At 35.1% G+C, this 16,149-nt stretch overlaps 1 protein-coding gene across 4 annotated transcripts in view; it reads right to left on the minus strand.

The window, feature by feature from the left end:
• SNX13 (sorting nexin 13) overlaps window positions 1-16,149 on the minus strand; it is a 62,981-nt gene that overhangs the window by 34,147 nt on the left and 12,685 nt on the right. For 3 of the 4 annotated variants that reach the window (XR_009274743.1, XM_058804590.1, XM_058804571.1), the window contains exons 2-3: window positions 7,854-7,966; window positions 3,033-3,135 (exon numbers count right to left, since the gene is read on the minus strand). Coding sequence is in view for 3 of the 4 variants with exons in the window: in XM_058804590.1 (XP_058660573.1) it covers window positions 3,033-3,135; window positions 7,854-7,966 (216 nt within the window). In the remaining variant the exon portion in view is untranslated. The remainder of the gene's footprint in view (window positions 1-3,032; window positions 3,136-7,853; window positions 7,967-16,149) is intronic. The other variant, XM_058804581.1, reaches the window with a different exon arrangement.

The following is a 16,149-nucleotide window of genomic DNA, read 5'->3' on the forward strand; positions in this document are numbered from 1 at the left end:
TCCTATAAAAGCAACTCTGTATCACAATACAGAAATACTTTGTTGCAAAGTTCTGTATATTTTTTAACTTTCAAGGCAAGCGAACCTTCAATGCTACTTTAATACAAATAAGAATGGGTCACATTCAAACAATTAGCATATTCCACCAATGAATTTGCACTAATCCACTAATGAATTTGCAAAGTATTTTTGTGTTGTGTCAAAACCACCAAAATTATACAGAGCCAAATAATTAAACATCTTTACTATGCACAGCATAGTACAAATTACCAGACAAAACTGTTAATAAATAATCTTGAAGGACTGCATGCATAAAACCACATTTGGAAAACAGAGAGGAAAACACAGCAGTAAAAACAGCAGCAGGCACAAGAAAGAGAGGGACACAGAGAATATTCAAGATTACTTGGTAAAAAATTTGAATGTTCATATGCTCACAGGATCCAGGTTTTGACCTGGATTTCAGGAATTCATCTTGTCCTACCTTCTGTTCAAAGCAGAGCCAAGTACAAGATTAGACCGTTTTTCATATTCTTTATTTCCAGTGAAAACTTTAAGTGCCTGCAATATAATTTAATTTGCTTTTGATATGTCTGAAAATATCTAGATTTTAGAGTATGTGCTTTTATTCCATTATAGGTACAACAGCTGACTCTAGTCTCACTTGGAAAGCACTTTTGGCTTTACTTCTGCCTTGCAGATGCTGACACCAAAGACAGACTTAAAGGAAGGACCCAACTCACATGACAACTGTCACTTCACTCACAATTAGTCTGATGCACTCTACCAGTATTAAATCATTGGTTAGGAAAAATGGGCATCACTTATTATTACATTTGACACCTCGCTTCATTTTAAGCAGGGAGGAATCACCTGGGTGGAACGCAAGACACAGACTCCACAAAAAGAGATGCAGCACAAACAAATCCAGGCTCCACAGCATCTAACTGCACTGACTGAGTTATTTCAGACTTTTGTTTCACTGCACTAATGGGTATTTTTGAAGTCCTCTTTGACACTGTTAGCTAACTGTCAAATATGACATATGCCTCATTTAGACTGCCCTACTGTTTCCTCAATTGCAGGGTTTCATGAGAGAACAAGACACAGGGCATTTACACATCTGCCTCAAATCTGTGACATAGGATATGACTGACTGACTCAAAGAGACCCCAAGACTATGTAGGGATCCAACATACAACTACTGCTTGTGAGTTGTTATCACTATTTTCTTACTGTACTTTGGCAACATTGTACCAAGCCTACTCTTGGTCTTTTGGGTAAAGCTTAGAGACATCAACTACCATAACCAAACATTTCATACTTCTGTTGAAGTTGGGGTGAAACTGTAATTTCAACTGAAAGTAGCATTCAAGTAAACAGTTCAGAAGGCTATAAATTTACCTTTCACTCAACATTGTTTTAATACAAGCCTACAGACAACTGTATATCATGCAGAGCCAGTTCATTATTGCATCATCCTGTAGGTTCATGACACAGAAGTTAGATGTGACTTGCAAAATGAAAAGCAAGTCTAAGCCTAATTTTTAAGCCTCCCTGTTTGTATGTAAGCAAATAAACAAACAAATTGTAGAAAGGTATACAATCTTCCATCAAATGTACCTTAAGTATTCTCCTTAATGTGAGGTATTCACTATATATTTGCTAGTAAGTATAACCTGCAGCAATCAAGGAAACCTATCAGCACCAGATCTGGTGTTGCAATGTATGGTACATTCTACACATTACATCCAGCCTCAACTTTGATGCTCTGTATTATTACTAATTTCTGTAAAATCAGGCATTTGAACATTTATCCTAGCCTAAAGAAAATCTCTAAGGACCAAAAATGCTCCAAAACTATCAACAAAACTCTGATGAAAAGAGCATCTTATAAAGAACCAAAATCACCAGATTATTACTACCAGAAAACAAATTCATGTTCAGGTGAATTCATCTTGTACTTGGCTCATGGAAAAAGTATAATCTATACACACCAGCCACTAGAAAGAATATTCATTCTTCAAGACCACTTAGGTCCCAAATGACTTTAAACATGAAAAAAAATTGAAGTTAAAATATTATTTTCCATACAAGTCAGCAGCAATTTAATACAGAAATAGCAAATAGGAATCACAAAACAACATGTTTGGTTTTGGCTGGGACTCATCTCTACTAGCACTGCTACTGCAAAGCTTACCTACCCTTGTGAATGCTACTTTAGTGCAGTGGCAAAAGAGAAAACACGATTGTAGAAGACAAACAGATTTTATTTGGTGAACAAATTCTAATAGCATTTCATAAGCCAGCTAAAAACAAATACCTTTGTATTACAAAACTTAAATCCAGAGATTAGCTGAGACAGGTCAGTTGAGGAAAGTGCTGTGTCAATAGTCCCTACTCAAATCAGATGTCAAACTACTGAATTTGCAAAAAGTACACAAAAAACTCCACAAGATTTCATTTTTTGATAAAGCAACCAGTACATACATACTGAACCCAAAATACAACATTAACATAAAAAAAAGTTTCAGCATATAGAGGAAATTTAAAAAACAGAAAAACTTCTCTAAATCTGCTCTCAAAACACAGGACATTAAGTAACAACCTATATAACACAAGCACTAAAGTCTATACAGCACCAAGAATCTTAGCCATCCAAAATGAGGTTTCATTAACAGAACAGAAACATTAACTGACTGCTGACTTTTCTTTTTTCAGCCTTAACCTTTGTACTTTTCATCTGGAGCAGTGGCCTTACTTTAAAGTTTAGAGTATACTTTCAGATTTATTTTAAAATATTAAAAGACTTAAGCGAAAAGGCCACTCACCAAACTTTCCATAACTTATTAAAAACTTGTATTTCATAAAGGAAAAATATGTCATTTAATTTACACATTGCAGCTGACTCAAAAGATAAAAGCAGTCTCTTTTACCTTGAGAAATGGGCATAATTCTTACATTAAAACTGATTATTTCTAACCAAGTTATAAAATCTCATCTGTAAGTTAAGACCAGAAAACCTTCCTTACCTTAGGGATCCCAACCGATGTACAAGGGAGAAATGAATGTTCACACTGCTCAAGGTATTTTTCTGAATTGCTTTTTCCAAATAAAAGAGTAACCACAAAACCCCTAAAATGGAAAAACAAAGACCAGGTACAACAATAGCCACATTTTCTCACCTCTAGAAAATATTTAACAGAAAGTTATAAAATGACAAAACATGATAATCGTCACTGTTTACTCTTGTGCTTTTTCACACTCTAACATGTTGCTCAAAATAACTGACACAACGCTAGGTATGAAATTTCCCAGTCTTGTACTGTCTGTCTTGATATATTTCCCACACAGGAGATCTAAGTAGCATTGTCTATGCTACAGTGTGCCTGCTGTGATGGCACACTGCCTGTGCTCACAAATATCAGCACTTGGGAAAAGTGGTACATACAGAAGTTGCTTTGGTTGCTTTTATATGAAGAGTCTCCAACACTATGGAGAAATAAACTCTGTAGGTTGCTCCACTGTAGCGTAAGCCACAAAACCACAGTCCAGGAATAAACTGATGCAGCAAGCACAACTAACCACTGCACATGTTTAGACATTGTGCTTACCCTTCTAGAACAGCAAGAATTTATTTACAGCTTATGACACTAGGGCACAAGAACACATGAACATCAAGCTGGCTTTATTAAGAAATAGACGAAAATGTAGTGTCTGTGCCAATTCTAGCATAAGCACCTTTGAAATATCAAGCAAAGAAAAAAAGGAAATAGATTTATCTTGAGATGGCTAAACACACACAGTTTTTTACACAAATTTCAAAGCATTCCATTTAAAGGCCAGCTGACCAGTATTTGTGACCACGGGAACTTACAAAGCTATTCCAGGCCAGAAATGTGCTGAAGTAAAAGTTCTTTTAATATAGATTGCTGTTGATATATGATACTATCACTTAGAAGATTACAGAAAAAATCCTATCCAAGCTAAAATATGCAATTTAAAGGTTTTAATTCCCAAAATTTAAAAAAATTCTTTTTAAGTCTCCCAGAAGCCCAGTAATTCAGAAGCTGTGTCAATAATTCCATGAAAGAGGGAAAGACAAAAAAAGCTATTCAAATTATTATCAGTAACTTGACAATGTATAAAAGGAGTTCACTGGACACTCTAATTCCATTACAGCCATCCTTACCTGCCATATGACAGTAAGAAATAAAAGCAGGTTGAATTGCCCTCCTGCTCCCTGCAACTTTAAATTCATAACACCTATCAGAGTTCACAGACAAGAACTTGCTTAGAAAAATCACAGTATTAGTTTCACTAATGTTTTGGTTTGTTTTTAAATATTTAAGTTTGGATATTCTTTTGATTATCTGTGACTGCTATTAGAAACTTCAGTAGTATTTTAAAGAAAACGGTATACTCAAGTTTGGCCTAAAATCAACTTTAACTTCAAACATCTATCAGCCACTTACTTCTCTTCTTTTATTCAAAAAGAATGATGCCTTGGAAAAAACTACCTATAGATTATATCTCTGTTTTCTCTCAAATATTTTGACACTTTTAAAGTTAATGACTCATTCAAAAATACTAATACCACCAATATGGTTTATAAAAGGCTAATCTTCTTAGATGCCTTGAAGTATTATCAGTTTTATGCTTGAAATGCTAGGAGCTGCTTCTTTTCTGGCAGAAACTAACACACTTTATTCTCTAATGTATAATCTTGTGAGCATTAGAGAAGGATACATAGCCTAAACATACAGGGCATCTGTTAGCTAACCTGAATCTTCTAGTGTAAATGCTTATTTAATTCATCAAGAGGATTTTCAATACATGAATGAGAAATCTTCCATAGTCTTTTGTAAATGAATAGACCAGAAAAAGGAAAAGATTGAATTTTGCTTCATTTAATTTTTTTTTCCAAAGATTACTGGATGGCCAGCTTTTTCAAGGGTAGATTAACAACAGAACAAAGGAAAAAGATTTAAAAAATGAAGACTACAGATTTATCACTTTCCCCTCAAGTCTGAAAAGTAACAGTCTCAGCTGAATGCTTTGTGAAAGTCAAAAAGCAGCTACAGAACCATTCCTGATTTGGTCAGCAGTTATAATCATTAATGGAGCCAGACAGTCACATATACATGGATGTAACTGAGTATCAATAATGATGGGATTTGATGACAGAGCAAATATTTTTAAATTGCAAAGCAATTGATTTCAAGAAATGTCAATTGAAATTTCCAAGAAATTTGAATTTTTATATTTGGCAAAACCACAATTCACATCATTTTTATTTCACCTCCTTAGGGCTGAAAGAGGGAAGGAAAAAGATAGTAAACACTCTTAGTAGGAAAGGCAGATGGTAACAGACAGGCTCAGCACTCAGTTAAAGGGGTCTACACCAGAACTTGAATGAGAAGAAAAACAAATACCACTCTGTAATACTCTACACAGGTTAAGTAAAGAGTATCTATCTTTAGCCTCCTGCTTTTGAGCTCAGTTCCCTAAGTGAATGATCACTGAATGGAAAAAGGCTAACATTTTATAAATCAGTCTTGAAACAAAACAAAATGAAATATAGAGAAATTGTGATTTTGAACTTTTATTCATATATACAAATGTTTCAGTATTCTTCCATCTACACCAAAAACAATAGTACATTTACTACAAGTCATCTGTGCAATCACAGAGTTGAGTGCATATCAAAAAGAAATAACCAGCATATTATAGGAGTTTAACAGTACAAACAGACTGATTACATTGACACAGATACAGCATCACCATTGTCTTCCTGCACAGCTCACTGATATATTATTTAAGTGCTTAGGCCAATACTAAGACTGTGACCAGCTGTGATTCAGCATTTTCTTCTGTTGAAACTGCAAAATGAGACAGAAGCTGGACTTCTAGCTACTGGGAGTCAGAAATCTTTGACACGGGCCACTTCTTTTTTGAATAAAATATAAAGACCTAGAAGACTGTGTGAAATTCAAGTTTCAATTAAAAATTTCAATCACAAAAAATCCATATCCAAAATAGCTATTTTACTCCAGAGAAGTGTACAGTAAATATTATGTATTTATAATAATATATAAATACATAATTTATATATTATTATATAAATAATAATATATAAATTATGTATTTATATATTAAACCCATAACTTTAGTATGTTAGTCATACTAAAATTAGTTGCAGGGTGAATGCTTACCACCCCTGACACAAAGAACAAACCACTATAATCATAAACGAAAACTAAAGTTTTGTTTTCTAAATGTAAATATATGATGACATATAATTGCTAATTATAAGTACAAAAATTATGAAGGAACAATTTCTGTTTGTTTCTAACAGAAGAATGACCAAGCATTTTGTGAAACTTCAGAAAAATTAATTAAACAGAAAAAACCCCAAAAACAAACAAACAAACAAAAAAAGCAGGCAAGAATAATTTAGATATAAACCCATTTGGCCTAGTTAGCACTCACAGTTCTGTGTGCTGAATGTTAAAGTAAGTGTGTCACTCTGAAAAAGATTAACAGTGTAAAAAAGGGCCAGATCACAGCCACAGCCAAGATGTATATAATGAAGTAATGAAGTGATGACATTCTACTGCAAGGGCTTAGACTTCACATCTATATATGTAAGTAAACACTCTGCTCCAACAGATACACTACCACTAGATGAATTTATCCTTAACAAGATCAATGTTTACTGACTAGCTACAAAAATGAATCAAAGCAGCCCAATAACCACAGCAGAGATATGGGACCTGACTTGAGAATGAAAGGGCTCAGGCACCACATGCAGTTTAATGGTGCCAAACTGTGGCTGACTTCAGACATGCTCTGAGACCCTGCTTTGACTGTTAGCTTTGAAAAACCAAACAACTGAAACTGTGTAAGAATGAAGGATAATGTCTTAAGAAATTATTATGCGCCATGTCATTTTCCATACTGCAAGTACTAAAGAAGTGGAAAGACAAAACAGCAAGCAGATGCACTCTTGCCCTTTGGATAAACTCTGACTTTTGCCCTGGACAAACAGGTACAAAATATGCAAACCTTACCTGTATCAAGACTTAACAAGATAAAAGTATTTCCTTCAAGTTAATTTTACCTTAATTAAATCCTTTTTCTAACAGACTGACTATTCTGATTTCTCAGAGATGAAATACCAAGCCTAATACAGTTGAAAACCAAGTGTAGCAGGTCTCATTCTAGCTACTACACTCTATTACATTTTTATGAGATATACAGGAAAATACACACATTCTGTATGGCATCAAACAAGAAGGTAAAAAGAATATCCCACTAAGCCATTCTAACTTGCCATTAAAAATGTTTTAATGGTCACAAGGCAAACATCATAATATACAATGTAATAATGGTGCTAAACTTCACATTTGCTCCCTTCCTGCCTATATAGATAACATAAGAAAAGTCTACAGCTGATGAACTGATCGACTTGTTCAAAGTGTAGCATTATTTCCACACACAGAGGACAACATCCATTCCCATTAACCAAGTGCCTTAGATAGGAAAATGAGACTGTGATAGAAAAGGAAACGTAAGTACATAGAAGTACCTGGGAAAAGAACTGACACTAATAAAAAGTATGAACTGAATTTACCACTGTTTTTATGTGAGCATTTGTCCTCTAACATCCACTAAAAATGGCTAAATTGGGATTTCAATTACAAAAATTTCGCTCATAAAGAGGTGCTCAAATGGGGAAACATTAATTACATAAAGCCACTTCAGATGTACAGAGCAAGCTCTTTGCTAACACACCCATTAAAATTTTACTTTCATAGCAAATTAAACAAAACACTAAGCAATATACTTACCCACCCACAAAGCAGAGGATATAAAATGCAAAGTAAAATATAGCGAAGGGTCCAAAAGTTACTAGAAAAAGCACAAGGCCAAGACTTCCCCATCCCCATGTGTAAAGACTGGTCTGTAAACAAGAACATACAGAAAAGCAATAATTAATATTATATTCATACAACTTTAAGCCTCCAGAGCAATACTTGTCGTTTCTATAATGTTTGATACATTTTAACCAGATACAAGCTTTGTTTAATGAAATAAAAAATTACCCTTGTTTTTAAGAGGATATTGCTATCAAATATGTCCCCCATTATATTGTGGGCCACTAATCCAGCTTAGCCAACATTAGAGCATTTTTCTTTCAAATACTGTTCCTTATCTCTTATTTCAGATAAAACTATCATCCTTTAAGGTGCCACCTTTTTCTATTCTCCTTTAGTGCATTTTTTTTCTTGAGATCCCTTCCTCCTCACTTCTTCCCCTATCCCCACCGTGAGAAAAGTTCTCCACCATCTCCTAGGAAAAAGCAGACTTTGTGACAGAACAGGAAGAGACAATACAGCTTTGTTTTATACATCTAAACATGTTATTTTCTACAACCAAGCAATATTGTTTCCTCCCTAGATCAAACAAGGTGCAAGACTAAAAAGGCATCCCTTTCGCCAGTCAAGCCACAGGCGGGTCAATGAGTGCACCAAATAACTGGCACAAGTATACTTTTCCACATAAATCAAAGGGAGGGAAACTTCAGCAACTGATACCTGGGCAGTGGAAGGGAGGCAAGGGTTGTTTGAAAAGCTCATGAAGAAGTTAAGCTCAGAGCACATGTGGGACTGGTGGGATTTTGGGGGTTGATGTCTGGCATAAATGCAGCAGGCAAAACTCCACCTGCACTGGCAGCCACCAGGAATACAAAAAAGCAGCAAGATTCCAGTTACAGGTTATAGTGTGAGTGCATTTACATATACCCACGTATACACACATACTTGATCTACCTATCTATACAGACAGATGTGTGCCTGTACATACCTGTACACACATGCATGGTCATCTAAAAATCCAAGGCAGTGAAAACCTGACTGATCTGAGTGACAACAGTTTTTAGACCATCACAATACTGCAATGCAGTCAACAAAGCTTATATAAATTTAATTCAATCTAGTCTCTATTCAATATGGAAAGCATGCTTCAGCCAAGACCCAAGAGTGTGAAACACAACGATGACAAGTATTCATAGGCCACCCAAACTGTTCCAGCTCTAAGGTTCTCAATATTTTTTTCTTGGTTGCTGCTGTTGTCTAATTTACACCTTTCCTAACAGTGATCAAATGACACCCTGATGGGTACTCAGAAAACTGTGTCAACAAGTAACACTAAGAAAGTATTTAAATAAACTCGTCTTGCAGTTTGACATTTAGAAAACAAACAGAGTTTGAACACCAGATTTGCAGAGAGCCCTTTTTTAGCTTTTAATATGAAGGAGCTACAACTCATTTCTCTCAAGGAACTATTTAGATTTCATCTTTTAATTTTAGGCGTAGGATTAAAAAAAAAATCAACTTTTTTTGAAAAAGTTTTTAAAATCCTATAGAAAATAAAAAAGAATATAAATTAAGGCTCCTATATAAAGCAGCTTTGATTACTTTTTGAGAGCAAGATCAAAAAGCAAAAGCACAGCTCTGAGGAGACTTTCACAGATCTAAACTGTAATAATCAGAATTATTTCATTCTTCCTAGTTGAAAGTTTAATGGAACCTTAAGATGAAATTCTATTTTCTTCCTAGCTGAACTTTCTTAGCAGGAGATACGAGTTGTACTGGCTTTGTTCTGAGTGTTTGAGGCTGGGAAAAATTAAACATACAAGTATGTAGATGAGTGTAATTAAAGTGCAGCAATTTAAAAAAATGCATTGCAAGTTATTAAATTCTCTTTAAGCTGAGGAATTGCTTCAATAGATAATATAAACCACAAAATCCATACTACTAAAATCACAACTGAGTAGATTTTGTTGTTTTGTTGATTCATATTAAGTAAGTGCAGTAGATAATTGTGGCTTCCAGTTCATTAAGAGAGCCCATAAGAAAGAGAGAAACTATTCACAAGGCATGTAGTGACAGAACAAGGGGGAATGGCTTCAAACAGAGACTAAGTTTAGATTAGATATAAGGCGATGGTGAGCACTGCTGAGTGCACTCTGGGCTGAGGCTGCCCAGAGAAGCTGTGGATGCCCAACCCTGACAGTGTTCAAGGCCAGGCTGCTTGGGGCTTTGAGCAACCTGATCTAGCAGAAAGTATTTATCTTACATGGAGGGGGTGTTGGAACTACATGATCTTTAAGGTCCTTCTCAGCCCAAACCATTCTAGGACACACTTTTTTCTAGTTGAAAAAAAGAAACAAAAAACCATAGCAAATGCAAGAATTAACTAGAAGATGAGCTCCCATTGCACATCTACATTCAATACAAAAAGCAGATTCAGCATATTCATACCCTCAGAAATACATTTTAAAACTTCTGCAGAGCATTACAAGCATGATAAAGAAGATATGCACACAGAAGATAGCATTTAATGATGGTCTTATTATTTCAAAAACCCCTTATGCTTAATCACATCATTCAAAAAAGTTTAAGTTCTAAATATGGGATAAGCACTCTAAATGACTTAATTAAACTAGATGGATGTATAGTCAGAGTTGGATGAATGCATAATTAACAAAGAAAGCTCTATAACTCCAATAAATAAAACAGTGACCTTTTGTCCTATGCTCCAGTTTTGCAATTTAGCATATGGGTACAGAGATTCAAATCTCATTTGGTATGTTAATAGGATTTCTTAAAAATCGTACAACTTGGTACACTGCAGGAAGCACAACAGATACTGGCCCAATGCTTGTATATTCTAATGAGTGCTTTATAGTCTTAAGGATTTTGAGACATTCAAAGGGATTAAATCATCAGGATGGTACCCTTTCTGCTGACTGTAAACAAAACTTTCCCTGACTCCACACTTCTTGAAGGGACTTCAGCAGTAAGACTCCTAGGGAAAAAAAGTGAAAACTTAAAAGTTCTTTATACATAAAACCCAACTGTTTTTGCATAAAATGGTACACAGATATGACTTTACAGCTGGTCAGTATGAAAATAGTTCAGGTATTCAAATTCAAATCTCACTCACAGCTTATTTCCAAATTCTATTTATAATGTTAATTTTTAGAAGATTTACAGATTTAGTGAAGCTCTGTTAGTCATACTAAAGTTAGTTGCAGGGTGAATGCTTACCACCCCTGACCCAAAGAACAAACCAGTCTTCTGAAGAAATGGTGTGACTGCTGGTGCTTAAGTCACAGCTATCCAGACCCTTTAAAAGAAGCTGACCTGCCCTATATTGGCAGGGCAAATTTCCCAGCTGACCTGGCACAGTGCTGTTCACTGACTTTCAAGGAATTAGGGACAGTTACCTAAAGCCTGAAGAGATACACAGGCCTTAGTGTTGTGGTAGGCATGGCTGGGTATATACTGTGTGCATACACATGGGTAAAGGATGTTTATTCCATGTCAGCAGCTGCTCAACTTCATCAGTTGTAGCCACTTTTGCCTTTTGCTTACCACCACTACAGATACTCTATGTTTGTCTCACCATCATCACTTCCTAGCTTTCAAGTTTAAGAATTTGCAAAGACTTCTGCACAATATTACCAAGGTCATATATATATATATATATATATATATATATATATATATATATATATATATATATATATATAGGGTTAATGCAGCATTGTGGTCACACACAGTAACTTTCTTTCCACAGTTGGAGTTGCTTCAGCAAACTAAACTGCAGTTGAAGTACAGGGGTGTCTGTAAGCTCCAACAGTACACTGCAGAGGCTCATCAGAAAACACAAAAAGGTGAAAATTCATATGTGCTTGATTCAGCTTTTACAGCTAAAAAAACAGCCACCTCAATGACATCGGCTTGTTGTTTTGTTTTTTTTTAACTAGGTTTTGTTCATTTTTCACACTGAATGGTTTTTCAACAGTATACAGCCAAGTACTAATGTAGTACATAAAGAATTTGCTTTCTTATGCATATTTTCTTTTTCTTTATTTAGTTTCTGCTTCCTAATCAAGGCAATATTTTGATGGTTAAAGCTGCATGCCATTATGGCTAGTAGTGCTGAGCTAAGACTGATTACATCACTTAACATGACTATTCAAACAGAAGTTTCTAGAAATTATTTATTCCAGAAACAAACAAAACTATGTCTTACTAAAAAGTGCCTTCAACAGGTTTTTTATTTGCTTAATCCATCTGACAATCTTTCAGACCTTTGCCCCTCACCCATTTTTAAGCAAGATCTTCGATCTTGACACATCTTTCTCTAGAAATGATTCACCAAGGTAATGTAAATTTGTTGTCTGGATTTGAGCTAGCGCCGTCAACTTTAGCTTGCAAGTGGCAGTGCTACCTTAGGTTTAGGGCAAAACAAGTGTTACTCCACAAGTTCGGATGACAGGTTCTTCCTAGCCTCCTCTGCCACTGAACAGAGGACAAGCATCTCCACCCATGCAGCTCTGGGTGCCACCACCCTCCTACTCCAGTGAGAAGCTCCTGTTGCAGGCACTTGTCTCTCTTCACAATTCCCACACACATTGGATGGGAATTGTGGCTTCAAGTTTGGAGACACAGTTCGAATGCCATACAAGAAGGCAGGGCTCTGGAATCATCTGCTTGTCAATCTTATTAAAGCTGAGGCAGAAGACAATTTAAATCTTACATTGGCATCCAAAAGACTGATTCCACCTTGGAAGATTATAATTTGTGATTGTTTTCACATTTAATGGTCACAACAGAACAATGTGAGCTTTGAAAGAACAGCAACATTCAAAAACAAAAACATGTTTCTTTGCTCACAATTCTTTCACTCTTGTTGATCAAATTACATTTTTCCATTAATATTTTAAAAGTTACAGTAACTGACCTGTTTCTAACAGACACTGATAAACTATCTTTTGTCGTTTCAGTAGTTTAAATTATTCGGGGTTTTGTTTTTGTTTTTTTTAATGACTCTTCTGGGCTCACATTAAAAAAATTGTCAGGGATTGCATTTACAGTAGATGTCAAGTTTAATTTTGTTAATTCCACACATCTGCCTTTTAATTTGACTTCCATTTTGAGTGCAAATGGAACATGTTCACATATAAACCTTCCTATAATTAAGGTGAGTGTCACTTTTGTCAAGTGATTAAAAAGATTATTTTAGGTTTCAAATTACTGTCTCTTTCACTAGCATGACAGGTAAAATTGGAAAGCTGTACCAACCAGAGTGCCAATTTCAGTGCAATGAAATTGTTACATTACACCACTCAGAGAAATATTTCACAATTTTGAAATAAACCATTAACAACTTTGTAGTTACATTCTCCTATCTGCCAAACTTAAAGCAATCATCTAAAATATATGTCAACATGGTTTTGACTTTTGCATATAATGATTTCCTAACAGCACTAAAGGTCTTTTTTTAACCTTCTTCTTCTTATCCTTTTGCCCTTTTCCTTCCTTAGCCCAAAATCGCAAAGGAAAAAAACACCCTAAACTCCACTCCTACTGCATACTATGGAAAAATAATTGTGGTGAATCTATACAATAATTTACTGCAGTACTCCCAAAGAAACTCTTGGGATTTAAAAAAAAATTTAAAGGATTTTACATAGTCTATGTTGCTTTTATTGTTCTAAGTTTAGACTGTTTTGGGTTTTTTCCCAAAGAAAGCTTAAAATATACTTTAAAAATAAAGCATATAAATATACACTAAAATAGTTTAAATAAATAAAGGAAATGTTAACTAATGTTAAGAGTTAAGAAGTTTGGCCAAAGCAGTTTTTTCTAGGTAAGTGTAGCATTCCCGCTGGTCCCTCATGGTTACAGAGGCTGGAAACTCTGCTGCAAGCAAGAGGCCATCTGTCCCCTCTCTATCTCACCTCCCCTTCTCCCCCTAACACACACTTTGGATGTCAAATGGCTTAATTACTTAACAGTTGCATTAATTCAAACACAATCATGTCTAACTGTTCTGAGTTTGGGTTTTCCTGCTGTTCCTCACACTGCATGAAACAGCAAAGCTTTTGGGATCATGGTTCCCTACTCTCCCCGAGGCTATTCAAGGCAGCCAACAGATTAGGCTCTAATATCCCGGATAGGTGACAATTTTTCATTTGTATTCACTATTACTGCAGTTATTGCTGAAGCTCATTTTCAGGAATGCAAACATTTAAATGAAAATACATGCTAACACTTTTGTTAAATATGCAACATTACAGTGTGTAACTAGCAAGATTAAAAGTTATTGTGCACATTACTTCAATTTTACTATTTATCCAGAGAACAACAAATTCCCTTACTAAAACTTTACTGTTTGCAATAATCAGAATATTACTATACAACTTGTAATAAAAACATTATGTTCCATATTTTTATACAACTGGGGTTTTTGCAAGAAAAAGACCAATTTTCTGTTTAACACTTAGAGTTCTATAAGAAATGATAAATATTTTCAGTGTCATATTTTCTTCTCAAGTGAACAGTCAAAAGTCAAGATTATTTTTTCCTCCTCTCTTACGCCTGGCTTTGCCACCATTGCTCATCATTACATGAAATTCGGAAGCAAAATGTTAAATTTGAACTGACCTTCATTTTACTACCCTTTATTTCCAGTGCTAACAGTTACTTTATTAAGTAGCAGAAGTATCAGCAAGGGACAGAAAGTTTTGTTCATGTAACCTTTTTTTGAGCGGCCCAAGTACTTAACTTTCTGTGAAAAATAAAGAGGCTACCTTCACAGATACACACTCTTTCTGATAACATGTTTGCATCAAAAGCCAATCTGAATCATGTTCTAGTTAAAGGATATGGAATTTTGGTCACATTTAAAAGAAGCACTTGAGCATCTTGGATAGCAATGGGAAATAAGAGATGCAAGCCCCAATTTCTGCTACTTTCTTGAACATGAAAGTGACAAACTCATCTTTCATACAAATTCCAAGGAAGTGATCCTTTTCCTTTGTAACAATCCATATTGACTTGTATCCAAGCTAATTTATTTATTTGGACAGAAAGCAAGAAAAAAAGATAAAAGCATTTTGGGTCCCCTTAGGTGATTGACACAGGGCCAGGCTTGACAGGATTGCCTAAGGTGATGTAAAGTGAGAGAATAAAGTAATCCCTCTAACTCCATCTTGAATGCAAGCCAATGAGATAATCTAGACTGTTCTACATCCAGCCTCTGGATAAACAGATTGTATCTACTTCAAGTTTTTCTGGTGCAAAATAGTGGCAAAGGGGAGAGAGGGGGAAGCCTCCAAAATCTTTAGCAGGTGCATAAAACAAAGGCCTGTTCTCCTATATGGCTCAAAATAATGAGGTCACATGTGCTAAATCAAGAAAATGTTATTGCATATTTTATTTGTGACTGCTGCTCAAGCAGCATCTCAAGCTTTCTACTTTCCTGCAGCAAGGAGTTATCTAAAAGTTCTTTTCACCTTTTTTTTCCACTGCTAAAGAAACCTGATTCCACTGAAAGAACTTTAAAAATCATGAGCTTTGCTTTGAGAACAATTTCTACCACTCCAGCTTCTAATATTTATCTGTATGGAAATGTATCTGTATGCATTAAATGAGTCTCTCTCCACAAGAATCAGATCTAGTGGTTATCTCGTTATGATTCTAATAAAAACATGCAGGCAGACCTCACAGATACAATTGTATGGGACACATTTTTAAAAAGGTTTCTTCATACCTTAAGATCTAAGCTTTTGGAAGGCAGAGAAGAAATTTCTTTAGTTCTAAGCTGTTCTTCCATAGTAGTGGTAATTTCAACTCAGCATCCCTTCTACCAAGCAATAAGCATCTGCCTACTCCTGGAACTTAGATCTCTGTTACACTTGCCCAATTTATACCATTACTGAAAAAATTATATCAAGATTACTTATATAGCACACTATTTTGCACAGAGTCTTCTTTTCAAAGGCAATGCATTATTGTCTATGATCTTTACAGGGAGAACAAAGTGGAAAAGGTGGGCTATAAGAGGTCTGATGAACAATGATTACTTCTCCTAAAACAAATTCATTCTTTTTTTCTATAGAGATACCACACAATTTCATAGCAGTGGCTGTGTATAAAACAGTTAGTGCAGTCTTAAATTGATAGAATCAGCTCAAAAAAGAATAAATGCAAAAAAGATACAGTTTCTGCTTTGGAAAATCTCGCTACCTTTAAACAACAATCCCACTATAACAGAAATTAAGTAAAA

Source organism: Ammospiza caudacuta, chromosome 1 (genome assembly GCF_027887145.1).
Source record: "Ammospiza caudacuta isolate bAmmCau1 chromosome 1, bAmmCau1.pri, whole genome shotgun sequence".
NCBI classification, from domain to species: domain Eukaryota; kingdom Metazoa; phylum Chordata; class Aves; order Passeriformes; family Passerellidae; genus Ammospiza; species Ammospiza caudacuta.